General features: G+C 47.9%; 1 protein-coding gene across 2 annotated transcripts in view; it reads left to right on the forward strand.

Moving 5' to 3' along the window:
• Positions 1-21,724, forward strand: part of PLXNA4 (plexin A4) — a 450,712-nt gene that overhangs the window by 212,254 nt on the left and 216,734 nt on the right. For both annotated transcript variants that reach the window (XM_033057624.2, XM_033057622.2), the window contains exon 4: positions 10,294-10,425. In XM_033057624.2, coding sequence (XP_032913515.1) covers positions 10,294-10,425 — 132 coding nt within the window. The remainder of the gene's footprint in view (positions 1-10,293; positions 10,426-21,724) is intronic.

Consider the following 21,724-nt stretch of genomic DNA (forward strand, 5'->3'; position numbering starts at 1 on the left):
TGACAGAGCATGGAGTTTCCTAGGACACACCTGCAGGTCAACACCTTGAGTACCCACCTTCATTTTCCACTGATAGAGGACAGAGCACATTTCTTCAGGCTTAAATAGCTTTAATTTTAGGTTGCAGGGCTGGAATAAATGGAGAACAAATACCCAGAGTCTGTGGGAACCAATACACTGCAAATATCAGGGTCTAGGGTGACCACTGGCAGCAGAGGGAGGACCTGTGGAGAAGAGGGAGGAGGAGCAGCAGGTTTGGAGCTCTTGCTCTGATCCTTGGTGTGCAAAGGGCTCAGCCACAGGTGAGTGCCAGCAGCCCCTGAATGGATTGCCTGGCAGGGCTCGAGCTGAACACGGATGCTTGGCAGGCCATTACCTTGAAAAATGAGCTCTGCCGAGCTCGCCTTGTGTTGTTACAAACTAATGATTTGCATTGATTAGCACATGGCTCATGAGTGTCTAATTTATCAATCAGGGAGCGCCGGGGGAGCGTGTGTAAAGCATGCTCTCAAAAATGATGTCATCTGTCAATGGGCTCCTGCATGTGAGAGCTGCATGTACCTGACACCCCCCTGCTGAGGGACAGGGACCTGACCATGTCCTCCCCTTCCCCTCTGTTGCCAGCTCTTTGGGGTGACAGCCTGACTGGACACACTTTAAGCTGTAATTATTAATTTTTATGGTGCTGGGAGCAGCAGTTAGAATTCCACTGTGTCAGGTGATGTCCAAACCCAGAATGAAGGGCTTGGACAGAGGGTTGGTCTTTGACTTTGTCTGATTTAATTGATAATTCCATTTCAGCCAGGAGTGTATCTTGCTATAAATGTTAGTGGGGATCCACAGTGGGATGGGACAGCAGTCCTGTGCTGTGGACTGGAAGAAAGGAGATCTCTGCCAGCTTGGAATTTTTCTTTGGGCTTGAAGGACCCTCTGGCCCAACACAGGTGGCTTTAAGCTGGAAATGGGTAGATTTAGATTGGATATTAAGGAGAAATTTTTCCTGTGAAGGTGATGAGCTCCTGGCACAGGGTGCCCACGGAAGCTGTGGCTGCCCCTGGAAGTGTCCAAGGCCAGGCTGGATGGGGCTTGGAGCAGCCTGGGATAGTGGAAGGTGTCCCTGCCCATGGCAGGAGGTTGGAATGAGATGATCCTGAAGATCCCTTCCAACCCAACCCACTCCATGATTCCATGATTCCAGAGGATCCCACTGGATCTGTGTGACAGTGACCCACCATGAAACCAGGACACCCAAGCAGCTCAGAGTGTCCAGAAAACAAAGCAGATGCCCACTCACATCCTGTCCCACGTTTCTCTTGGACCTCCTGAAGCAGGAGCCCTGCTCAGTGCTGATCTCCCAGGCACAGCTGGGTTTGACCCAATTTTCCAGGATTACACGAGAGGTCAGTGGGTGACCCCTGTGCAGGATTAAACCCTGTGGCCCTGCCCAGCAAAGCTCCTGTGCCCCCTGCCAGCCCCTGGCCGAGGGTGTGCGGGGTGGGGATTACACTGCAGTGCCTGCAGATGATCAGGATTAGCCTGCAGTTATTCTAGGAAAGGTTCAAAACCCTGCATTGCTGCTGGAGTTGTGTGGCTGGAGAAGTGAGGAAGAGCCATTCTCCCTCACTGTTGCTGTGCTGTAGGTGTACAAATAAGCCTGGTTTGCTGACAAAATTTTTTTTGGTGAAATTTGATTTGGAGGTCTTTTCCAACCTTAATGATTCTGTGATTCTGTCACATGAGACCTCCTGCACAAACGAAATACAAACCAGGAATCTGATGGGATTGCAAAGCCAACCTGCCCTGCTGTCCCTTCTGTTTTGTGGTGTGCACTCAGGTGCACCCACATTTTGGGAGAGTGACTTTCACATGGGTGATAGAGATGGACAAAGAGGAACCCTTTTAAACTAAAAGAGGAGAGATTCAGATTAGATATTAGAAAGAAATTGTTCCCTGTGAGGGTGGTGAGGCCGTGGCACAGGATGCCCAGAGAAGCTGTGGCTGCTCCTGAATATCTGGAAGTGCCCAAGGCCAGGCTGGACATTGGGGTTTGGAACAACCTGGGACAGTGGGAGGTGTCCCTGCCCATGGCAGGGGGTGGAACTGGATTGTCTTTAAGGTCCCTTCCCACCCAAACCATTCCCTGATTCCATGATCAGCTCTCACCTCTGCTCAGAGCAGCTCCTGTCACCACACTTTGGGTTCTGGACAGCACTGGGGGCAGGAGTTTCAAGAACACTGTAAACACCTGGTTTTCCAGACTCCCACTCTCCACGTGGCTGGAGGTGCTCTGAGATCTGTGTTTGGATGGGCTGGCATCATCCAGGCAAGCAGCAATTTAAAACAGGAGTGCAGGAGAAGAGAGAGCTGCTGGCTCAGGCAGGAGTTAAGGGTACCTCATCCTTTGCTTTTTCAATTAGCATTTCTAAAGGCCTTTAGGACCGGTGGATAGACAGGGCTATTGAAATGCCATGTTTTATTAGGAATTGATCTCCTGTTAATAGGCTTTAGGCAAATTACAACTGATTATTTTACTGGAGAACGGAGGGAAATGGGCAGAACATGGAGTGTCACTGGCCCTTCCCTGTCTTTGCTGAGATCAATAGAGCTCCATCATGCAACCCAAATCAATGGAAAAGCAGGAATAAGTGATCCTCAGAAGGGCCTGACATGAGATCATACACTGCCTGCTGTGTCCTTTCTCCCTCTCCATGCCAGGAACAGCAGCCAGCAGACCTGGCATCCTCTGGGGAACATTAGGTTCATAAAACAGGGAGGAACTGCTATTGGAAAAGCAATGAAATATTAGTGGCCCCTGTGCAGTCGTAAGGCTCTGGCTGGGCCCTTCCCAGAGCAGCCTGGATTGATGTGCTGGGCTCCAGGGCTGCTTGGATCTCCTGGAAATGATGTTTGCAGATCCTTAATCCAATAGTGAGAAATGATGATGGTGATTTCAGTGAGATGCCCTGCAAGGAGGAGAGGCAGAGACAGCAAAGGAAGGATGGCTCAGAGGATGGGGAGCACAAAGCTGGTCCTCCCACCTCTTGCTTTCCCTGCCCAAAACACTTTCCCTACCACAGTCATGGTTTCTCCCTTGCATCCAGGCAGAGGTAGCAGCCTTGATTCACAATCTGAAGGATTTTCCCTTTGAAATCCACCCTTGCAATCTTCCTGGCAGCCATTTAATCCCCTCCCCTGGGAACTGGGGCAATTTCATGGCCAAAATAAGCCACCATCCTGACTTGAGTGAGAGCTGGAAGCACTGGGGCAAGAGATGATGAATTCCCTGGAACTCCATCAGCCCAGGGGCTGCTGACACTGCACAAAAGCAGAGTGGTGGGGAGGGATGGCTTGGCTGGGAGTGCCATGGCTCACCAAGCTCCTCTTCTGCTTAGTTATTCATTTAATTGTTTGTAATGACTCTCATCCAGCCGGCGTCTGCTCCTCTGCCCGCCTGGCTGGTCATGGTGATCCTGCTCCCCACCACGCTCCCAGCAGCCCTGGATGGTTTTCAAATGCTTTATACAGAGATATTAATTGGAGGGGACTTTATTTTAACTCTGGTGGGCCAGGAATGATGCTCTTGGGCAGGAGGTGATGGTTTTAGAGAGTAGGAAACAGCTGAGCCCAGTTGGCACAGTGGAAATTATCTTTCTTTAAATTTTATTTTGCTGCCAGAGACCAGCCCAAGCTTCTTGGACAGATAAAACAGAAGTGAGGTTGTAGCAGGAGATCGGGTTAGAAGTGTGTTTCTGAAGTGAATATGAAGATAATTTTGAAAGGACACCTTTCACTAGATCAGGCTCCAAGCCCCATCCAACCTGGCCTTGAATACTTCCAAGGATGGGGCATAAAAAAACTTCTCTGAACAATTTGTGTCAGTGCCTCTTTCTTGAATAAACCAAAACTGGATGATGTTAGCATGCTCCAAACACTGATTCAGTCTGTGGGGTCAGGATTTGATGGGCCTGGAGTAAAGCTCATCGTTGTTGAATGGATTTTAGCAGGAAATGTCACTTTACAGGAAAGAATTGAGGTGCTGATAGAGGTATGTGGCCCTCTCTGGAAGGGAGGTGTTTCTGTTGCTCTGCTGAGCTTGAAGATATTTTCCTTTTTGCCATAATCATGATTTATCTTCCAGCAAAGACACCAAGTGCCTGCTAACACCAATTCCTTTTGTCCTCCAATCCCGCTGCTCTTTCCTTGACAATTTTCAGTCCATCCCCTTGATTTGGAGAGGGTTATTGTGCCCCTCTCTTTGATAACTGTGTGATACCAACCTCTGTGTCCCTCTTAGAAGTGTGATTGAGGCATCTGCCTCCAACTTGATGGGAAAACTGTCCTGGAGCATCAGCCTCCCGTGGATCCTTCAGCAGCTGGGGAGCCCCAGATAACACTGAAAAGCACCAGCTGAGTGATGGAAGGTATCTTTTACCTTCTTTCATCTACCAGACCCGTGGGCTGCTTGCCAGGATGCCTGTGGGTCTAGCCATGGCCAGGGTGGCAGCTCAGAGAAGGCCAGAGCCTGTGTCTTTAAAGATTAATAGCTTTATTTGCTCATTAAGGAGATCGTTTTGAAGTCAGCACTAGCCAGAACATTCGAGTGCAAGCATCTGTTTGCTACTGGGAGAGGATATTTATTGTGTGATACTTCAATGGATGTAAATAAACAGCCAGCCCTAGATAATGTTCAGACAAACAAACAAACAGCTGCCAGAATGGGTCCCTTGGTAGTTGACCTTCGGGAAGCATCGTGCTGATGTTGTAACAGCAGAGCCAAGCCCAGCGAGTGGAGCCTTCCAGGAAGGAGGAGGATTAATGTGCAGACTGAGAGTGCAGAGCCCTGGGAGCTCCCACATGTGTTGGGTTAAAGAAGGACAAGGGAGCTGAGCTGAGCTGAGCATCTGGGGGGCTCAGGGGTGTGCATGTCCAGGACAGGCATTCAGGAAGTGGGAGCAGGTAGAAGATCCTGTTGGGGAGGTGATGGCTGTGTTTGTGGGCTGGGGGTTTTGGTGGACTGAGCATTTTGAGCTCACATGAAGTCCTGGAGCCCCCTCTGTCACCTGTTGTTCCCCTCCTATTAGTTGCTAGCTTTTTTTTCTTTCCTCTGCCTTCAGTCAGAGCTGGGATTGAAGCACAAGAAACAGGATTTTCATGTTCTGACTCGGTTGTTTTTTTAAAATTCTTATCTATAGTACAGTGAGTGTTATAGCACTTCTAGCTAACAAGCTAAAATGACAAAAAGGAGCTGTATCTCACTCCTTACAAGGTCTTTTAAGGCCTAACTATCCAATTTAAAACTAACATCTGTATTATTTATGCTTTTGACCCAATGACCAAACACCTGTGACCCACACTGCGGGATTTTCTATCCAACCAAAAACTACTGCCTAAAACCAAGAAGAAGGAACAAGAAGGAAGAAGAACAAATTCCCCAGAACCTCCATCTTGTCCATACCTATTACTATATACTAAAACTCCAAATTCCAAACTCTTCACCATGTGAATTTACACACTTCTATTCTAACTACACACCCGCGATTCCAATTCCATCACTCAAATTTGGAAGCTTCTCCAAGGCCTCAGGTCAAAAGCAGTGTTCTCCTGGGGGTCAGCGTCAAAAAGCACAGAAAATTCAAATCTCTCAGGTTTCTGGGTTCCAACACCCTCCCTCCTGCCTTGCAGAGGAGCTCATGGTTCACAGGAAGCTCCCAGAAATGATCCCAAGTGGAGTGTTAGTCAGGCTGTCATCCCACAGCCCCCAAAAAACATCTTGAATATAGGAATGCCCATCATTCAGTCAGGACAAAACTCTATCCATGCCAGCACCCCAGCTCCAGGTGGGGCTTGTGGCTGATGCCAGCAGAGTAGAGCAGGAACAGAGGGAATGGGTGGTACATTCTCCAAATTCCCTGCAGCTGGAAACTTGGGGAGTTTCCAAGCTGAGATTGTGTCCCTGACTTTGGTGGTGATCACCTGCAGGCTTTGATGAGACTCTTCCCATTTTTCCTTCAAAGACTCTTCTTTGATTTTTTTCCCCACCCCAAATTCTAGCAGGAGCCTTGGAGCCAGGAATAAATCTCCAAGAGAGCGTGCAGTTGTGTTGTCTGATGCTCAGGACTGGGAAGAATGTGCAGGGAAGGTGGAAATCCTCGGGACTCTGTGCCTGGGGTCCCACATGAAAAAGACAGGGTTTAAGACAAGGTTTAAGACGGGTGAAGGGATGGTTGGAGTTAGGGACTGGACTTCTGAACCACCTCACTGCTGGCACAGGGCTCGCACAGGCTGTGCAGCCTGGGTTGGTGTCTGCCAGATTTGCTGGCCTTTTTCTGAATTTCCCTTTTTATGAGCTACTGGATTTACCTAGAGAGAGGTGTTTCTGTGCTTAGACCTGCTGGGTGTGAAATAAATGTGCCAGGAGACTTGCTCCTTTGTAAGGCCTTTCTTGAAAAATCAGCTTGGGTGGGGAGCTCGAGGGGTTGCACATGTGGCTGCTGCTGCTTCTGATGGGCAATCTAGAGGAGGAGCAGTGCTGCTTTGTCTTCTTAGGCAGAGCTGGGGCTGCTGTCCCTACAAGAATCCCAAGGAAAGAAATTTTGGCTCATAGTCCAGAGGTGTCATGTTGGTAGGGTGCTGTTTAGGTCATGACAATGGAGTCAGAGCAGCTCAGGATGATAAATTTGTGTTCTGCACTGTTTTCCCAACCTGGGGACACTATTCTCAGTTCCAGATGTCATTTGGGCTCATTGTTTTAAGGGGTTTTTAACTCCAAATAGTGTCCCAGTGTCCTTTGCACCCCTCTCATTTGCATATGGATCAATGACGTCACCCTCCTCAGACACCATTTCAGGGGAGCAGCAGAGGCATTACCCAATGGGAGGGAAAGGGCATAGAGGTGAGACAAGTGGGGTCTGAAACAGAATGAGGCCAACAATTTAACATTAACAATTAACATTAATTAGGAATCAGAACAGGGTAAAGCTTGGAATTTAACATTAACAATTAGCATGAAAACTGAACAAACTTAGGAACTTGTTCCTAACAGGTGTGTGAGCACACGTGTGTGTGTTTGCACATGCACAGCGCCACCAGCCCTGTCCCTCCTTCCCTCCCTCCCCCTCTGCAAAATAATGACTTTTCAGGCTATTAGGCCAGCAATAGCTGTTAAATCACTTCCGAGGAGCTCTGCATTCCTGCTGTGAAGCCTCTGCAATCTTTTACCTGCACCAAACGCACAGGGAGATCCCTGGGGGCTGTGCCTCCTGTCTCCATGGTTTGTTAACTCCAGCCGGCTGTTCCTCCAGCCTGCCTCTTCCATCTCCCTCTTCCCCCTCTAATGGGGCCTGGCAAAGGCTGAGGACAGTGACTGAGCCCTGGGGTGATAATTGGCTGCTTACATATCTGGTGGCCTGCAGATCTGCCCCTGGTGCTGCTGGAAAATCAAGGTCAAAGCAGCAGAGTTGTGAGGTTTGTTTAGCACAGGGATCAGCGGAGAGCGAGGATGCTCTGACAGGAGTGAGCAGCCACGAGGGACTGGGGGGAGGCAGAAAGGAGAACTTGGAGCTGGGAAGCCTCAGTGGGAAGGAGGAAAAGCTCCTGCTGTGGGCTGACGTGCTCAGGGCAGAGCCTCCTGTGCCCCTGTCCTGCAGCCCTTCCTGCCTCCTTTCCGTCCCCTAAGGTCCCCTAAAGGGAAGGACTCAGCCCACACCTGTTGGCATCTTCACCCTTTACCTCATGGGTGATTTATATCAGTGTCCACTTTCAAGAAGGAAGACTCAGAGGAGCTGAATTTCCATGGACATGAGTGAGCCCCCTGCTCCCAGGCAGCCAGAGCTGGTGGGATGTTCAGTGCTGGGCTTCAGACCCCAAATAATTTGTGTGTCAGGGATGTTCAGTGCTGGGCTTCAGACCCCAAATTCTTTGTGTTTCAGGTATGCTAAGTACTGGGCTTCGGGCCCTAAATTATTTGTGTGTCAGGGATGCTCAGTGCTGGGCTTTTGATCCCAAATTTTTTGTGTGTCAGGGATGCTCAGTGCTGGGCTTTTGATCCCAAATTTTTTGTGTTTCAGGGATGTTCAGTGCTGGGCTTCAGGCCCTGAATTTTTTGTGTGTCAGGGATGCTCAGTGCTGGGCTTCAGACCCCAAATTTTTTGTGTGTCAGGGATGCTCAGTGCTGGGCTTTTGATCCCAAATTTTTTGTGTTTCAGGGATGTTCAGTGCTGGGCTTCAGACCTGAAATTATTTGTGTTTCAGGGATGTTCAGTGCTGGGCTTCAGACCTGAGATTATTTGTGTTTCAGGGATGTTCAGTGCTGGGCTTCAGGCCCCAAATTATTTGTGTTTCAGGGATGTTCATTGCTGGGCTCCAGACCCCAAATTATTTGTGTTTCAGGGATGTTCATTGCTGGGCTCCAGACCCCAAATTATTTGTGTTTCAGGGATGTTCAGTGCTGGGCTTCAGGCCCTGAATTCTTTGTGTGTCAGGGATGCTTCAGGCCCTGACCTCTGTGTGTGCTGATGTTGGACGTGTGCTGCTGTCACCAGCAGCTCCATCAAGATGACAAATTAACTGCAAACCCTCCTGTGTCATTGCACCATGGCAGCAGCCAAGGCTGCACGTGCTCCCACTTCTGTGCAGTCTGGTGGATAATTCACAGATCTGAGCATCCCTGAGCACCCTCCACACCCTTTGCTGGCACAGAGAGCCCCTCTAACTCCTTTCTGCTTCATTTTTCTTATTTTTCTTGGGGAAATCATATTCTCTTGCTGTCCCACAGCAGGTGAGTGGATCAAGGAAGGACAAAGATAACAATCTGTATATCAATGCTGTCCTTTACTCATACAGACTTCCCAGACCCTTTATCATTCCCTCTCTTCCCTTCTCTTTGACTTTCCAATGCAGAAGATGATTCAGGCTCAGTTTCTTGGCTGAGAGGTTGACACAGAAGGAACAAGCTCAAGGGCTGTGCCAGGGAACAGTGGGAACAGGTCTTGACACCATAAGTTCTCCACAGCTTGTTATTTCCTTTGGATGGGAAGGGTGCTTTTTGCTCAGCTATCCAACTGCAGCCTGGGAATCTCTGCTCAGGAGGAATGGAGATTATAATGTGGGGCATGATGAAAATCTCCTATAACTTTGTTTCTCTAAGGGAAAGGTGCTGTGGTGTTGGTGCTGCTGCAGGACAACATTTTCAGAAAGTGGAAGGCAATACATGGGAGGGAGATGAGGAATGTGGATGCACCTCTGAAACATGACTGTAGGGTTTGCTGCTGTACAGAGCCTCACAAGATTCAGGAGAACTCCTGAGAATAGCTATTTTATCATGAGTTGTTCTGTATTGAATGGGATTGCAAACCTGCTCCAGCTATTTTTGAGCCCAAACTCTAGAAATTGTTTTTAGGCAGGTAAAGAAAAGTCTGTTGCTTTCTGCATTTACTTCTGAATCACTGGATCATTGTCAGGGTCAGGCTGGGACTGTGTGTCTGGTTCCTCTCATAATCCCAGTTATTGATGTCCCTAAGTGACACCCTGTTATGAGATGTGTCTGCAATCATAAGGTGCCACATTGGTGCAAGACTGATTTCAATACCTGATATATGCAATCAGCAAGAGAAATAGTCTGTGTTGCACTGAGCACTCTGCAATAATAAATTGCCCCGTGGAACATTAGCAATAAGAGCAATAATATTATCTGAGTAGCATTGGACTGAGTCAGTCCTGCAGATTTGTGTGGATTTTTTATCTTCTGCTCATCAGCACCACAGATCCTTCCCTCATTGCCATTATTCTGAGCGTGGTAGATTTGTCCAGGTGGTGACAGGAGCACAGTGACAGTGCCAGATAAAAGCCAGCAGGCTCTGCATTGTTCTTACAGTGCTCTTGTGTGGATGGCACCAGCAGAAGTGATGAAATCTGCTTTATCCTTTTGGTGAGGAGGCTGGGAAAAGTTCACTTTTTGTTGGCAGTGGTTGTTGTATGAAAGACCTGGGCCACAATGCATCTGTCCAATGATTATTTTGTGTATATATATTATAAATAGATATGCATTACTGTGAGGGTGGTGAGAGAGAGGTTTCCCAGAGAAGCTCTGGCTGCCCCTGGATCCCTGGAAGTATCCAAGGCCAGGCTGGACAGGGCTTGGAGAACCTGGGATAACGAGAGGTGTCCCTGCCCATGGCAGGGGATTTGGAATGAGAAGATCTTTAAGGTTCATTTAAACACAAATCATTCTGTGGTTCTGTGATTATGTGGAAGGAGGACAAATCCTCATGTTGTCCCTCTGTTTTTGCTGCACAGATCCGTGTGGATGGCACCGCCAAGAACACTCTGGAGTACGAGATCGTGCAGGTGGTGGACACTGGCCCCATCCTGCGGGACATGGCCTTCTCTGTGGATCATGAACACCTCTACATCATGTCTGAGAAGCAGGTAAGGAACCCCAGCAGCTTTAGAAACCTTTTAGCTCCATCATGCTGAGGGCATCATGCTCATGAATTCTGGCAGTGACCACAGCTCCTACAAGGGTGTGCTACGCTGGTGACATCAGGACTTTTATAAACCCATGGCATTTATTACTCTTTAATTAATAAATCTTTATTATTATTATTACTTTTGCAATATTGAGGACAGAACTCAGGGGCAGGAGCCACCCCCAGAGTTGCTTTGTCCTGCTGGCTGCTGGACAAGGAGCTGCTGCTTCATTTTTCTTCCACAGCCACCCAAACTGTGGCTGCATCTGCCACGGACTCAGGAGGGTGTAGCACTAATGATTTGGCTCTAGCTGGAGTTTTTGGAGAGGCTGGAGGCTCTTTGGGACACAGTGGGCAGGAGTGTAGGGTGCTGCCTGCCAGGGTGCAGGCCAAGTTCAGTGGGGTGCTCCAGTTGTGTTATCAGCATTGTGATTGAAGCCAGATTATAGGGAATTCCTGGGTGTTCAGCATGGAATCCTGGCTGATTTCAGTGGAATTCTTGACCTTAGGAAGTTTGTAGGAGGAGGAACTACTTTCATATAAAAAATGTTTTATTTGTAGTTAATGCAGGATTTCTTGAGCTATCACACCTGGTTGATTCACAGATGCTCATGAGGAGTTTTAGATCCTCAAAAAGAATGGGAGCAATGAGGGATTGTGGCAGGATGATGGCAATTACCCTCCAGTGTCCCTTCAGTGGAGGCCACCAGTCTGAGTGGGACCTGTTCACCCATACATGTTCAATGATTTATCAAACAAGCATTACTGGTTATATTTTTTAATCTGTGAGTTTCATTTCTTCTGCCTGCACACTTAAAATAAAGTGGTTTGTGATGTCTCCAACCATTTCCCTCTGCTGTGCATATTTATACCTAAAATTTGGTGTGGGGAGGGGAGCAACTCTGTAAACTCCTCCTGGTTAAAGAGGCTGAGAGATACCATAACTCAGAGGATGACAGAGCTGGGATTCCCTCTTATCTGCTCCATGCTGGCCAAAGATGGGACTGAACTGAACTGAAAACAGTTCCAGTCACTTTTTGGGATGGGGTGAGAAACTGGAGGCAGGTGATGCCTGAGCTCCTGCAAGACTTTGAGCATGACACCTTTCCTTTTCCTCATCCTTTTACTGTCTGGGTCCTTTGTTTTTCCTTCTGCAGAGAATGAGGTAGAACAATGAGTGCACCAATAGCCAGCCCACTGTTTTCAGGCTTGCTCAGTGTCTGAGGCCCTTCAGATTTACAGACACTCCCAGGGGCTGTGTCAAACCTCAGGGGGAAAGGGGGCAGTGGGACAGCAACCTTCACATCCTTAAAACATGACATCTGGAACAAGAGGAACAATTAGTTTTTCCTCCAGAGACTTCCAAAAACTTGTTCTTGCTGGTCCATTGACCACCTGCACTTCCCTGACCATTGCAGCATGAGCAGGTTCATTTTGTGCTTGGCTGTTCCAAGCTGGTGTTTTTAGGAGCCCAAGCCCTGTGGAGAGCTCTGAGCCCCCTGTGATTTATCAATCATCTCCTTCTCTGATACCCTTGGGTGTCTCTGTGAGAGGCTGGTGGAAAAAGCAGGGTCTGTTGTTATTTAAAATCTGATGTGAGCCCATGGAACACTCAGCGCCACATCAGCCTTTGCCCAAATCTGATTTTATCTGAGGTGGGTGATGTGAGTGACAGCACTGCCACCTCAGCAGTGTGCTCATGATAGAACACACTTTAATGCTTGAATCAATTAATATTTGCAGAGCCTCAGTGAATGGGTGCAGGGGTTTGCCTTTGCTGGGGGCAGGATTATGAGCAGGCTGCCCTTGGGGAGCAAATATCACACCCACTCTACAAGCCATGCACAGATCTTTTATTAAAGGGTGAAGATGTGACTTATCAGAGGTTTTCTCTGCCCACAGTGGGGTTGGGAGATCTGTGGAGATGAAGGGCAAGGGGGTGATGACTTAACCTGACCTTTTTAAAGATAGACAGGCACCAGGGTTTGTGGCATCCCTGGGGAAGGAGGAGGTTTCTCCTTCCTCTGCCTGCTGGGCTCAGCCCTGTCTGTGCCCCAGAGATAAGAGTGGTTCTGTTATTACCTGTGGAGTTATTAAAAGCTGTTTTCATAGAGCCACAAAATCATTAAGGCTGGAAAAGGCCTCTAAGATCATCAAGTGCAACCTTTGACCAAATACTCCTGTGTCACTGAACCATATCATGAAGTGCCACTTCTGCTTGTGTTGTGAGCACTTCTGGGGATGGTGACCCCAGCACTGCCCTGGGCAGTCTCTTCCAGTGTTTCCCCACTCTTCCACTGATGAAATTTTTCCTAAAATCCAACCTGAGCCTCCCCTGGTGCAGCTTGAGGCCATTTCCCCTTGTCCTGTTGGTGTTGCCTGGGAGGAGACTCAGATCCCCACCTCACAACAATCTCTATTCAGGGAGGTGTGGAGAGCAATGAGGTCCCCACTGATCCTCCTTTTCTCCAGGATAAACAGCTCCAGCTGCCCCAAACCTTATGGCTTTGCCAGACTTGGCTCCACCACTCACCAGCCTCCCACGAGAATGGAATCCCCAGTGATAAATCAAATTTCTCCAGTTTGTCCCAGTCTTATCACAGCCCTGGACATCCCAAAAAGGCACCCTTTAACTTGGAGCACCTAAAAGGAGCTGTCAGTGTAAATCTGGACACAAGGAGCATCTTTCTCATGCTGCCCAAATAACCCCTGGGCTTTTTAAGATCAATTTCTGCGTGGGAGCATTTTCCTCAGTGAACTTGGGGGTCCTTGGTTTGCACATGGGGGTTTCCTCTGGAGCTGGGCTCCAAGGGAGATGGAACCCAGCCCAGCCTTGTGGTGTGTGGCTGAAACAAGCTCTGCAGCTCCTCTGGACACTGAGAGGTGACAAGCAGCACTTGCCCACTCAATCAGATGTGCAATGCTCTGAGGAGCAGCTTTTCACCATTATCTACAAATACATATTTTATGTGGACAGTGATTGAAAGGGGGAGAGGAGATGTGTCACTGAAACCCAGAGACAGAGCATGCAAAGGTCCCACCACATCCCAGAGGTGTGGACATCTCTGGGTTTTAGGTGTGAATGTGTTTCAGGTCCCTGCTGACAGCGCAGGGAAGGGTTGGTGCACACATGGGATCTGTCAGGATCCATCAGGAGATCATCCCCTCAACTCCAGCCTTCAAAACACTCTGGGGGAGCTGCAGCCACTATCCCAGCTTGCTCCAAGCCCCATCAGTCTGACCTTGGACCCTGCAGGGATGGGGCAGCCACAGCTTCTCTGGGCAGCCTGTGCCAGTGCTCATCACCCTCACAGCCAACAATTCCCTCCCAATATCCCATTAAAACCCACCCACTGTGTCTGAAGCCATTCTCCCCCTGTTCTATCACTCCATTCCCTCTGCACAGTTCTTACACTGGAGGCTGGCACTGTTTCTTTCTCCTTTTCCTGTTTCTGGTGTGCAGAGGAGCCCTGTGCCTCACATGCTGCTCTCAGGGGATGAGGAGCAGATGGGAAATGCTGGAGGAACAGGAGGGTCTCTGCTGCAGCTCTCTGCACCTTCCCTGCTCCTCATCACACATGCCTGTGCATCCTTGGGTGCCCCCCTCACCTAATCATCTCTGGATTTCTCCCTGGAACTCTTTGCAGAGACAGAGATAATCCTTTCACCCCTTTCTCATTCTGCCTGCCTCTCTCTCTGATCCTTTCCTCTCATTTCCAGGCTTTCATTTGCTTTTTTACCACTCCTGCATTCCTGGTATCCCTGTTCCTTTGCTCTCTGCCCTCCCAGCTGTCCCCACACTGCTGACTGACCACATCTCCTCGTTTCCGTCAAGTGTTGACACACACACAGAGCCCACCCCTGCATGGCAGGAGGTGCAGGATGCTCACTCCCCCACCCCACCTTTGGACTAACATTTGGAGGGTCACCCCCACCACCCCCTAAATAACTCTATTTCAGCATGTTGGGCTCCTGGGTCTCTCCCAGCATTTTGCAAAGCTGATGCAACACATGGAAGCAACTCCAGCACAGGAATCTCTGCCCTTCCTTTTGATACAGAGGGATCAAAGGGAAGAGCTGGAGGAAATAAAGGCTCAAAATCCAGAAGATAAAGGGCAAGAGGTGTCAACTTCATATTATTTAAATCTCAAGGTTCTGAGCTTCCTCTTTACTGAAGGTGAGTGAAGACTGTTCTGCAAACAGGTTTTGTTATTTCTGAGCAACTTTGCCCATCCCTGGAAGTGTCCAAGGCCAGGTTGGATGGGTTTGGAGCAAGCAGGGACAGTGGAAGGTGTCCCTGCCCATGGCAGGGGTGGAATGGGATGGTTTTTATTGTCCTTTATAAAACCACCCTGCGATTCTGTGCCTGCCTCAAGGAGATTTTCTGTCCCTCTCCGTGCAGGCAGGTTTGTTCTGTGGGTCAGCTTCACGCTCTGGTGGCAAGCTGTGCTCTCCCCCTGTAAATTAGCAGAAAGTCACCCACAATCTGTGAATACATCACATCTGTGCAGTGCTATCATTCCCTAAAAGCATTACAGTGTGTCGGAGGTGAGCTGCTAGGGTCATGCGTAGCAGAAGCAGATGGGTATTTTGGAGGCTCTTTTAAACTTTGCCAGTGAAATATCAAATAAATATGTACTTCAACTAAAGCGTGGCAGAAAGCACATTTGGTAAAAATTAAGTAACTGTACTGCAAATCATGTTGACAGGGTCTTCTTGGCCTTTTTGTGTCTGTTTCTCATTAAAATGGGGAAGGCTTGTACCTATTTGTCTCCTGAGATTTATTCTTCTCCCCTCTGCCTCTGAGTCACTATCAGCAGTAGAATTATTGTTTGCAAATTAGCTGCCAGAGAGAGGAGGGGGTGCCTGGCCAGTTTACTTCTGGTTTCATGACCACTGATTAAAATCTCATCTGCTGCTTATGTTATTGTATCAATTAGTTAAAGAAATCATTAATAAGTTTGCTTAATTATGGCTTAATTTCTTCAAATGTGGTCTTTACATAAGATATCAAGCAGCATTAACTCCTGACTGTGGAGTGGCTGTTTCCAGGAGATTGTCAGTTTGAGGCTGTCCCCAGAAACACTGGCTCAAGATCACAAGTTTTAAAAATAACTCAAGAGTTTTTGTTTTGTTGTTTTGGTTTTTTTTCCTTTTAATTTACATTTGTTTGTTTGTGAGCCATCAGGTTGTGTGCAGACCACATGTTTTATCATTGGGCCAGAACCAGAAAATGCAGAGAGATCTTGTTTGAAAACAGAAAGCTGAGATTATCTAATAGGTGTGACTTTTTGACCTGGGCATTGAAAAGCAGCAGACAACCCAGAAACTGTAAATTTTGGTGCTGTTGCTGCAGATTTCTGTTATTCTGCTGTCTTGGAGTATTGATTTAGAAGGGGCTGTGAAAGGTGACCACTGTGCACATCCACTTTTGGGAGGTGGTCAGGTCTGCAGGACCTCACTACTCAACTTCTGGAAGGGTGTTGGCAGCATCATCTGTTTTTTGGATTAATGATCAGGCAGTTAGGAAGAAATTTTTGGCTGTGAGGGTGGGGAGCCCTGGCACAGGGTGCACAGAGAAGCTGTGGCTGCTCCTGGATCCCTGGGAGTGTCCAAGATGAGGTTGGAGCACCCTGGGCTGGTGAAGGTGTCCCTGCCATGGCAGGGGTGGCACTGGGGGATTTTTCATGTCCCTTCCAACCTAAACCCTTCCATGATTCCATAATTAGCTGTTCCTAAACCAGACTGACATCCTCTGTAAAATCAGGCCCATCAGAGCTTCTAGGACACCCAAACCTTGTTTGAACTCACTGTCTTTGCACAAATGTGTCACACTCCTCTCCCTCTAAACCCTGCAAAGAGCAGAACCCCAAACCACCCATTTCCCTGCACAAAATTGATGGGGAAGAGCAGTTCTAGAGTTCACTCAATCCCTATCAACCATGAGTGTAATCCCAGCTGGCAGCAAAGGCAACTTTTGTCCTCGTGGATTGTTCTTTGCTGCCCCTGGAATACTCCTCATTACCCTCAGCAGCATCAGAGGCTGAACTCAGCTCTCCCTTGCATTTGCTTTCACCTAATTAAGGGCCTGTTAAATAAGGTCAGATGCCCTCTGAGAAATGTCTGAATGGATGGAAAATCCCACATGGATGCTCAGCTAAGGATGGAAAAGACACCATGTGAGTGCCTTTCTCAGCCAAGGATGATAAAAATTATTTGGCCCACTGGCAAAACTGCAGCTCATTGTGTTGCTGCCTCTTTTGAAATAATTCCTTATCAGCAAAAGGCAAATTATTGCAAAAAGAAGTAATAATTTAGCTTTATTTTAACTCATTTGCTGCTTTCACGTGGGTGTTTGGGGGTAAGCTGGGATAATTCAGGGAGTCCCTTGGCTTCCTGCAGGGCTGGCTGTGTGCTCCAGAAGGGATGTGAATAACTGAGAGAGCTGAGCTGAGCAGCACAGGAACAGATTCAAGGGCTTGGAGGGGTCCCAAGCTCATGGCAAAGGGAAGAAATTCCACTTGGGGCTGTCTCCATCCCATGAGACACAAGGGCAGATGGAATTCCAGCTCTCACTGCTCCTCAGCCTTGGGCTTTTCACACTTGAATTAAGCTCTTTTCATGCTTTGGAAAAGCTTTCATGAGCTTTTCAATACAACTGAGGTGCCTCCTGCCCTAAAACCAGGACTGTGCAAAGTGCACTGGGAAGGAGGAAAGGCTGGGACACAATCCAGGGTTTGGGAGACCTTGAATCATTCCCTGCCTTGCTCACAAACTCCTGGCACTCTCAGACACACAATGAGATTTTTGGGGTGGTCCTGTGCAGGCCAGGAGTTGGACTGGATCCTTCCAACCCAGGATATTTGAGGAATTTATGATTCAATGACATCAGCTGTGGGCAAACCTCTGTAACTCTATGCTCCCTGGAGGTACAGAAGATATTTCCAATATCAGGACCTCTTTTGGAACTCCCTGCCACTGAACTATTGAAAACTCTGCTGTCCTCCTGACCTGAGTCCATGCCCTGATGAGAGCTGGAAAGTTCAGAGGGACTTCTGCTTTGTCACCATCAGATGTCCAGTCTGAGCTTTGCTGTGTATAAGGGAAATAAATTCTCCTTCAGAGAAGAATTTGTAGCCTAAGTGATATGAATTAAAGCTTGATCCCATCTCAAGGAACCTTGACAAGCCCAGGCTGTGTGGGCAGGACCAGCAGGGAGCAGTTTGATGGTTGTTCACTGGAGGGAAGGATTTCACACAAAATGCAGGTTGGGATCCCTTTGCTTCGTGCTTAGCCTTGCTGATCCATACCAGAACAATCCCTTCCAGGCCTGCCCCATCCCAGAGAAATGAATTCCCTGCATTAATCACTGGGTCCAGCTGTGGGGGAGGATGTGCAGCTGCTGCAGCAGTTTGAGTTCATGGACAGAGTCTAAACCCTGCCTGCTGGCAGGACAGGAACTCCCTGCTGGTGAAATTTTGCAGAAGGGCACAGTGACACATCCTGTGACAGAGCAGAGCACCAGGGCTGAGTCTCTGGATCACCCCTGGGCCAGGATTTGGGTGCACTCAGTCCACATTAACACAATTTATTGCCTGCCACGCTAAAAGCCCTGTGTTCAGACACAGTGGTGACATATTTGTGCCTGAACTCTCCAGTTGTAGCCTGTTCTATGTGTTCAATATTTGAGGGTAGAACCACAGCTTTCCCAGTGCCATCTGTGCATCTGCATTTGGCTTGAGCTGCAGCCTGAACTAATGTCAGCATCCATCTCTCAGCCTGCCAAAAAGCCACGTCCCCATGCCAGGATCCTTCTCCACAGCCTGCTCAGAGCAGCAGCACAGGAGCTGGAGGGTTCTCAGAGGGTGCTGTGCTCTCTAGAGGATGGTTTAATTCAGTTTTGGGACTCCTTGCCTTATTCATGTGTGGGACACACCTGAAGGGCTCTGCAGGCTGTCAGGACATGAGGAATGGGATGGTAGCTCAGGTCTCCCTCCTCCTGCACTGTGTTTTTAAGTTTTAATTGTTCCCTGTAGCTCCTGGGGTTCTGCTGGCAGCTCCCCCCTGCCTTGCACAGCAAACAGAAAATAAGAAAGGGTGGAGGAAGGAGTGAGCAATGCCCAGAAATGCAAGGAGCACTTGCAGAGTCATTCCCTGGGTGAGCAGAGGCAGGGATGATGGATCCAGGGAAGCCATGGAGACGTGTCCCCTGGGGCACAGCGCTGCCCAGCACGGCCTGGGGGTCACCTGGCACTATTGATTGTGCTGCTGTTCCTCTGTGCAGCCAAACACAGGCTGCTCAGTGCAGCTGCTGTGCTGTTCTGGCAGAAAGAAGGTGCTTATGTTGAGTTTAATGCGTCCCTCTCATGTTTTAAACAAAATAAAAGCCCACTCCTGTCTGCCTGAGTCCTGCCAGGCTGGTAGGTTGTGTTTTCAGCTAGGAATAGGTCAGAGTATTAAGGGCAGCTCAAGGAATTTAGCTGGAAATCTGAAAATCTCCCTCCTCCCTTCCCCCAGCCCCTGACCCTGTAAGAGACCCAGAAGAAGGGGAGAAGAAAGGGGAAACCTAAGAAGTTGGTGATTACATGTGAAGCCTGGCAGAGCTGTAATCCTGGACTCCATTAAACATCTGTCTGCTCCAATCTCCCTGACAGCCAGGTCCCTGCTCCCCCTGCCTCAGATCCTGCATTTCAGGGCACTCAGGGGTTGTTAATCACCATCCTCTGCTTTGCTGCCCCACTCTGGGCACCTGAGCTCCCAGGGAGGGGGGATTTGTGCAGGACAATCCCCATGGCACATCCACACCTCTTGGGTTGGAGTTTTTCCATCCCACACATCCTTGAGTGCTCTCCCAGTGCCTGTCTGCCACCTTTCTCTTAATTATTGCATTTTAAACAAAGTTATTTCCATTACAGGCCCGTGTGTCTTATTCCTTTCTTTGAGGAAACTATTTGCTCTCTTGGGGCATTTCCCTGCACCATAAGTGCACAGAGTTATCATTTTCTAATGCATTTCCTATTTTTTATGTGATATCCCTGAACTCCTAAGCACACTCCATGTTAGTGCATTAATAGGAATTTCATTGTTAGACTCAGGGAGAATTTTTTTTCAATGCTCCAGAGTTTGCTGTGTCTTCTGCACTCATGGCTTTGAGTCTTGCTGTAAGGTCCCTGCTAAATATCTTTCATCACTTTATATTACTTGATACAGTCATTATCATCATATATAATAGGAACTGGAAAATGAAATCCATTCCAGAACCTGCCCTTGAAAGGCAAACTGGCTTTTATGTTCTTTTCTATTAAAAAAACCCTTTAAAGTCATGCTGTAATGTTATTTTCCCCCTCTTTTTTTTTTTCAGGGTTTAGGTTTTCTTCCCAGTTCTTGTGATTTTCTACTTTGTGATTAGAGACAAGAGTACTCAGCTACCCTGAAAATTATTTTCTTGTTTTAGTTCCTAACTGGATGAAGAAGTAATGGGAATCCTTGAGATCTAAATTAGTTTGTCTTGCTTTGTTGTTTTTTGTTTTGTTTTGTTCTGTTTTTCCTTTAGAAAGATATTCTGAACAAACAATCTGAGCACTGGGTCGATACTCTGCTGTATTTTAGTTTGCAGTGTAAACTTGGCTTTCACTTATGTTTGGGTGGTGGGGAAGATTTGAGGGACAGAAAAATCCATGCTAAAAGTTGTGTGGATAAATCAGTGGTTGTTTGCCTGCCCCCTCTGTGGATGTTGCACATAGAAAAGGGAATTCCTCTGCCAAATGTCCCATGGGTCAATGCCTGGATAAAAACTGTGTTGAGATTTTTTTTAAATAATGGGATTTTTTAAAATAATGGTGTGGATTTTTTTAAATAATGGTCCCTAAACTTTTAGTTTTACCTCTCATCCCAATCGCAGCATTTCTCATATCATTCCTTGGAATCCTCTCCTTTATTTCACCTCCTGAATTCACTTCTTTTCCCCAAGTCCTGAGCTCCTACATAAATACCTGCTCTTGTGTCCCTCCTCTGAGAGTCTGGACCTGTGGATGCCTTCCTGATGGATTTATAACTTGCAAAGCCCTTTGGATTTCTCCAGGATGAAAGACAGTGTTTGCACAAGATCCCTGCCCTCATGACATCATTTGGGAAGCTTTCTCTGCAAGGCACCTTGTGAGTTCATGTGTCAGTAGTTTCTGCCCCTCAGAGTGAGGGTAACCCATGTGTTTGTTCCCCCAAACATCACACCAGGAATGTGTTTTGATGGAGAGTGGGCTCCAGGGTGATTCACACCATTAATGCTGGAGCACTGGAAAGAAGGAAAGAAGATGTTTGCACTGACCTGGGCTCCATCAGGACAAAGATTCCTTTATTCCCACAAGCCATATCCCTGCTTTATTTAATTTTTTTTTTTTTTTTTTGGTTAAATGCAATAAAACAGTGAACAGTTTCTGGCAGTGAAGCCAAATGCTGCCTTGTGCCTGTAGATCTCCCCCCAAAAAAAGGATAGCTCCAATCAAATTAATAGGGAATAAACCCCAGCCATTCCTGGACAATGGGAAGTTTCCTTTTCCTCTCCAAGAGCATTTTCTCCCCCCAGAGCTCCACCTCAGGCCATGAACTGGCCATTAGGACCCCCTTGGCAGTGACTGATTGTGGGGATCTCTTTTGCTGTGGAAAATGTGGAACTGATTGTCTGGGCGACCCCGCTTGACCTGGGGAATTCTGCATTTGACCTGGCTTTAGACATAATAAACTGGAGTAATTAGCAGAGAAATTCAGTGGTGACACCTCTAATTGATTGGAAATGCCAGTGCCCGGTGAGAGGGAGCTGTGCTGAGAAGGGGTGGTCAGGATGCTGTCAGGAGGCAGGAAAATGCAGGGGAGGAATGTGGAGCCTGCTGGAGGTTTGCTTTTCTTTGCAGCTGAGAATGCTGCAGGTTTGCTTTTCTTTCCAGCTAATGGCCCTGGCTATCCATCACTAATTACTGATCCCTCCACTCAGCACTTTCCCAAGGTTGAGCTCACACCTCTGGGAAAATCCACCTCAGTCTCTGCACAGTCCATCTCGAGTGTGCAAAGAGAAAAACACTGCTGCTCATCTGAAAATCCACCAGTTTGTGCCCCTCCAAGGAGGCCAGGATGGGGCCTTTGTGGGAGAACTTTTATTTCAGATCATGGATTGATGATATCTCCTGTGTCAATGCAGATCTGTGATATCCCTTCCCAGGCTTTGCATTTCTGCTTCTAGATTGATGGAAATTGAAAAAAAATAA

This window comes from Catharus ustulatus, chromosome 4 (genome assembly GCF_009819885.2).
Source record: "Catharus ustulatus isolate bCatUst1 chromosome 4, bCatUst1.pri.v2, whole genome shotgun sequence".
Taxonomy (NCBI): domain Eukaryota; kingdom Metazoa; phylum Chordata; class Aves; order Passeriformes; family Turdidae; genus Catharus; species Catharus ustulatus.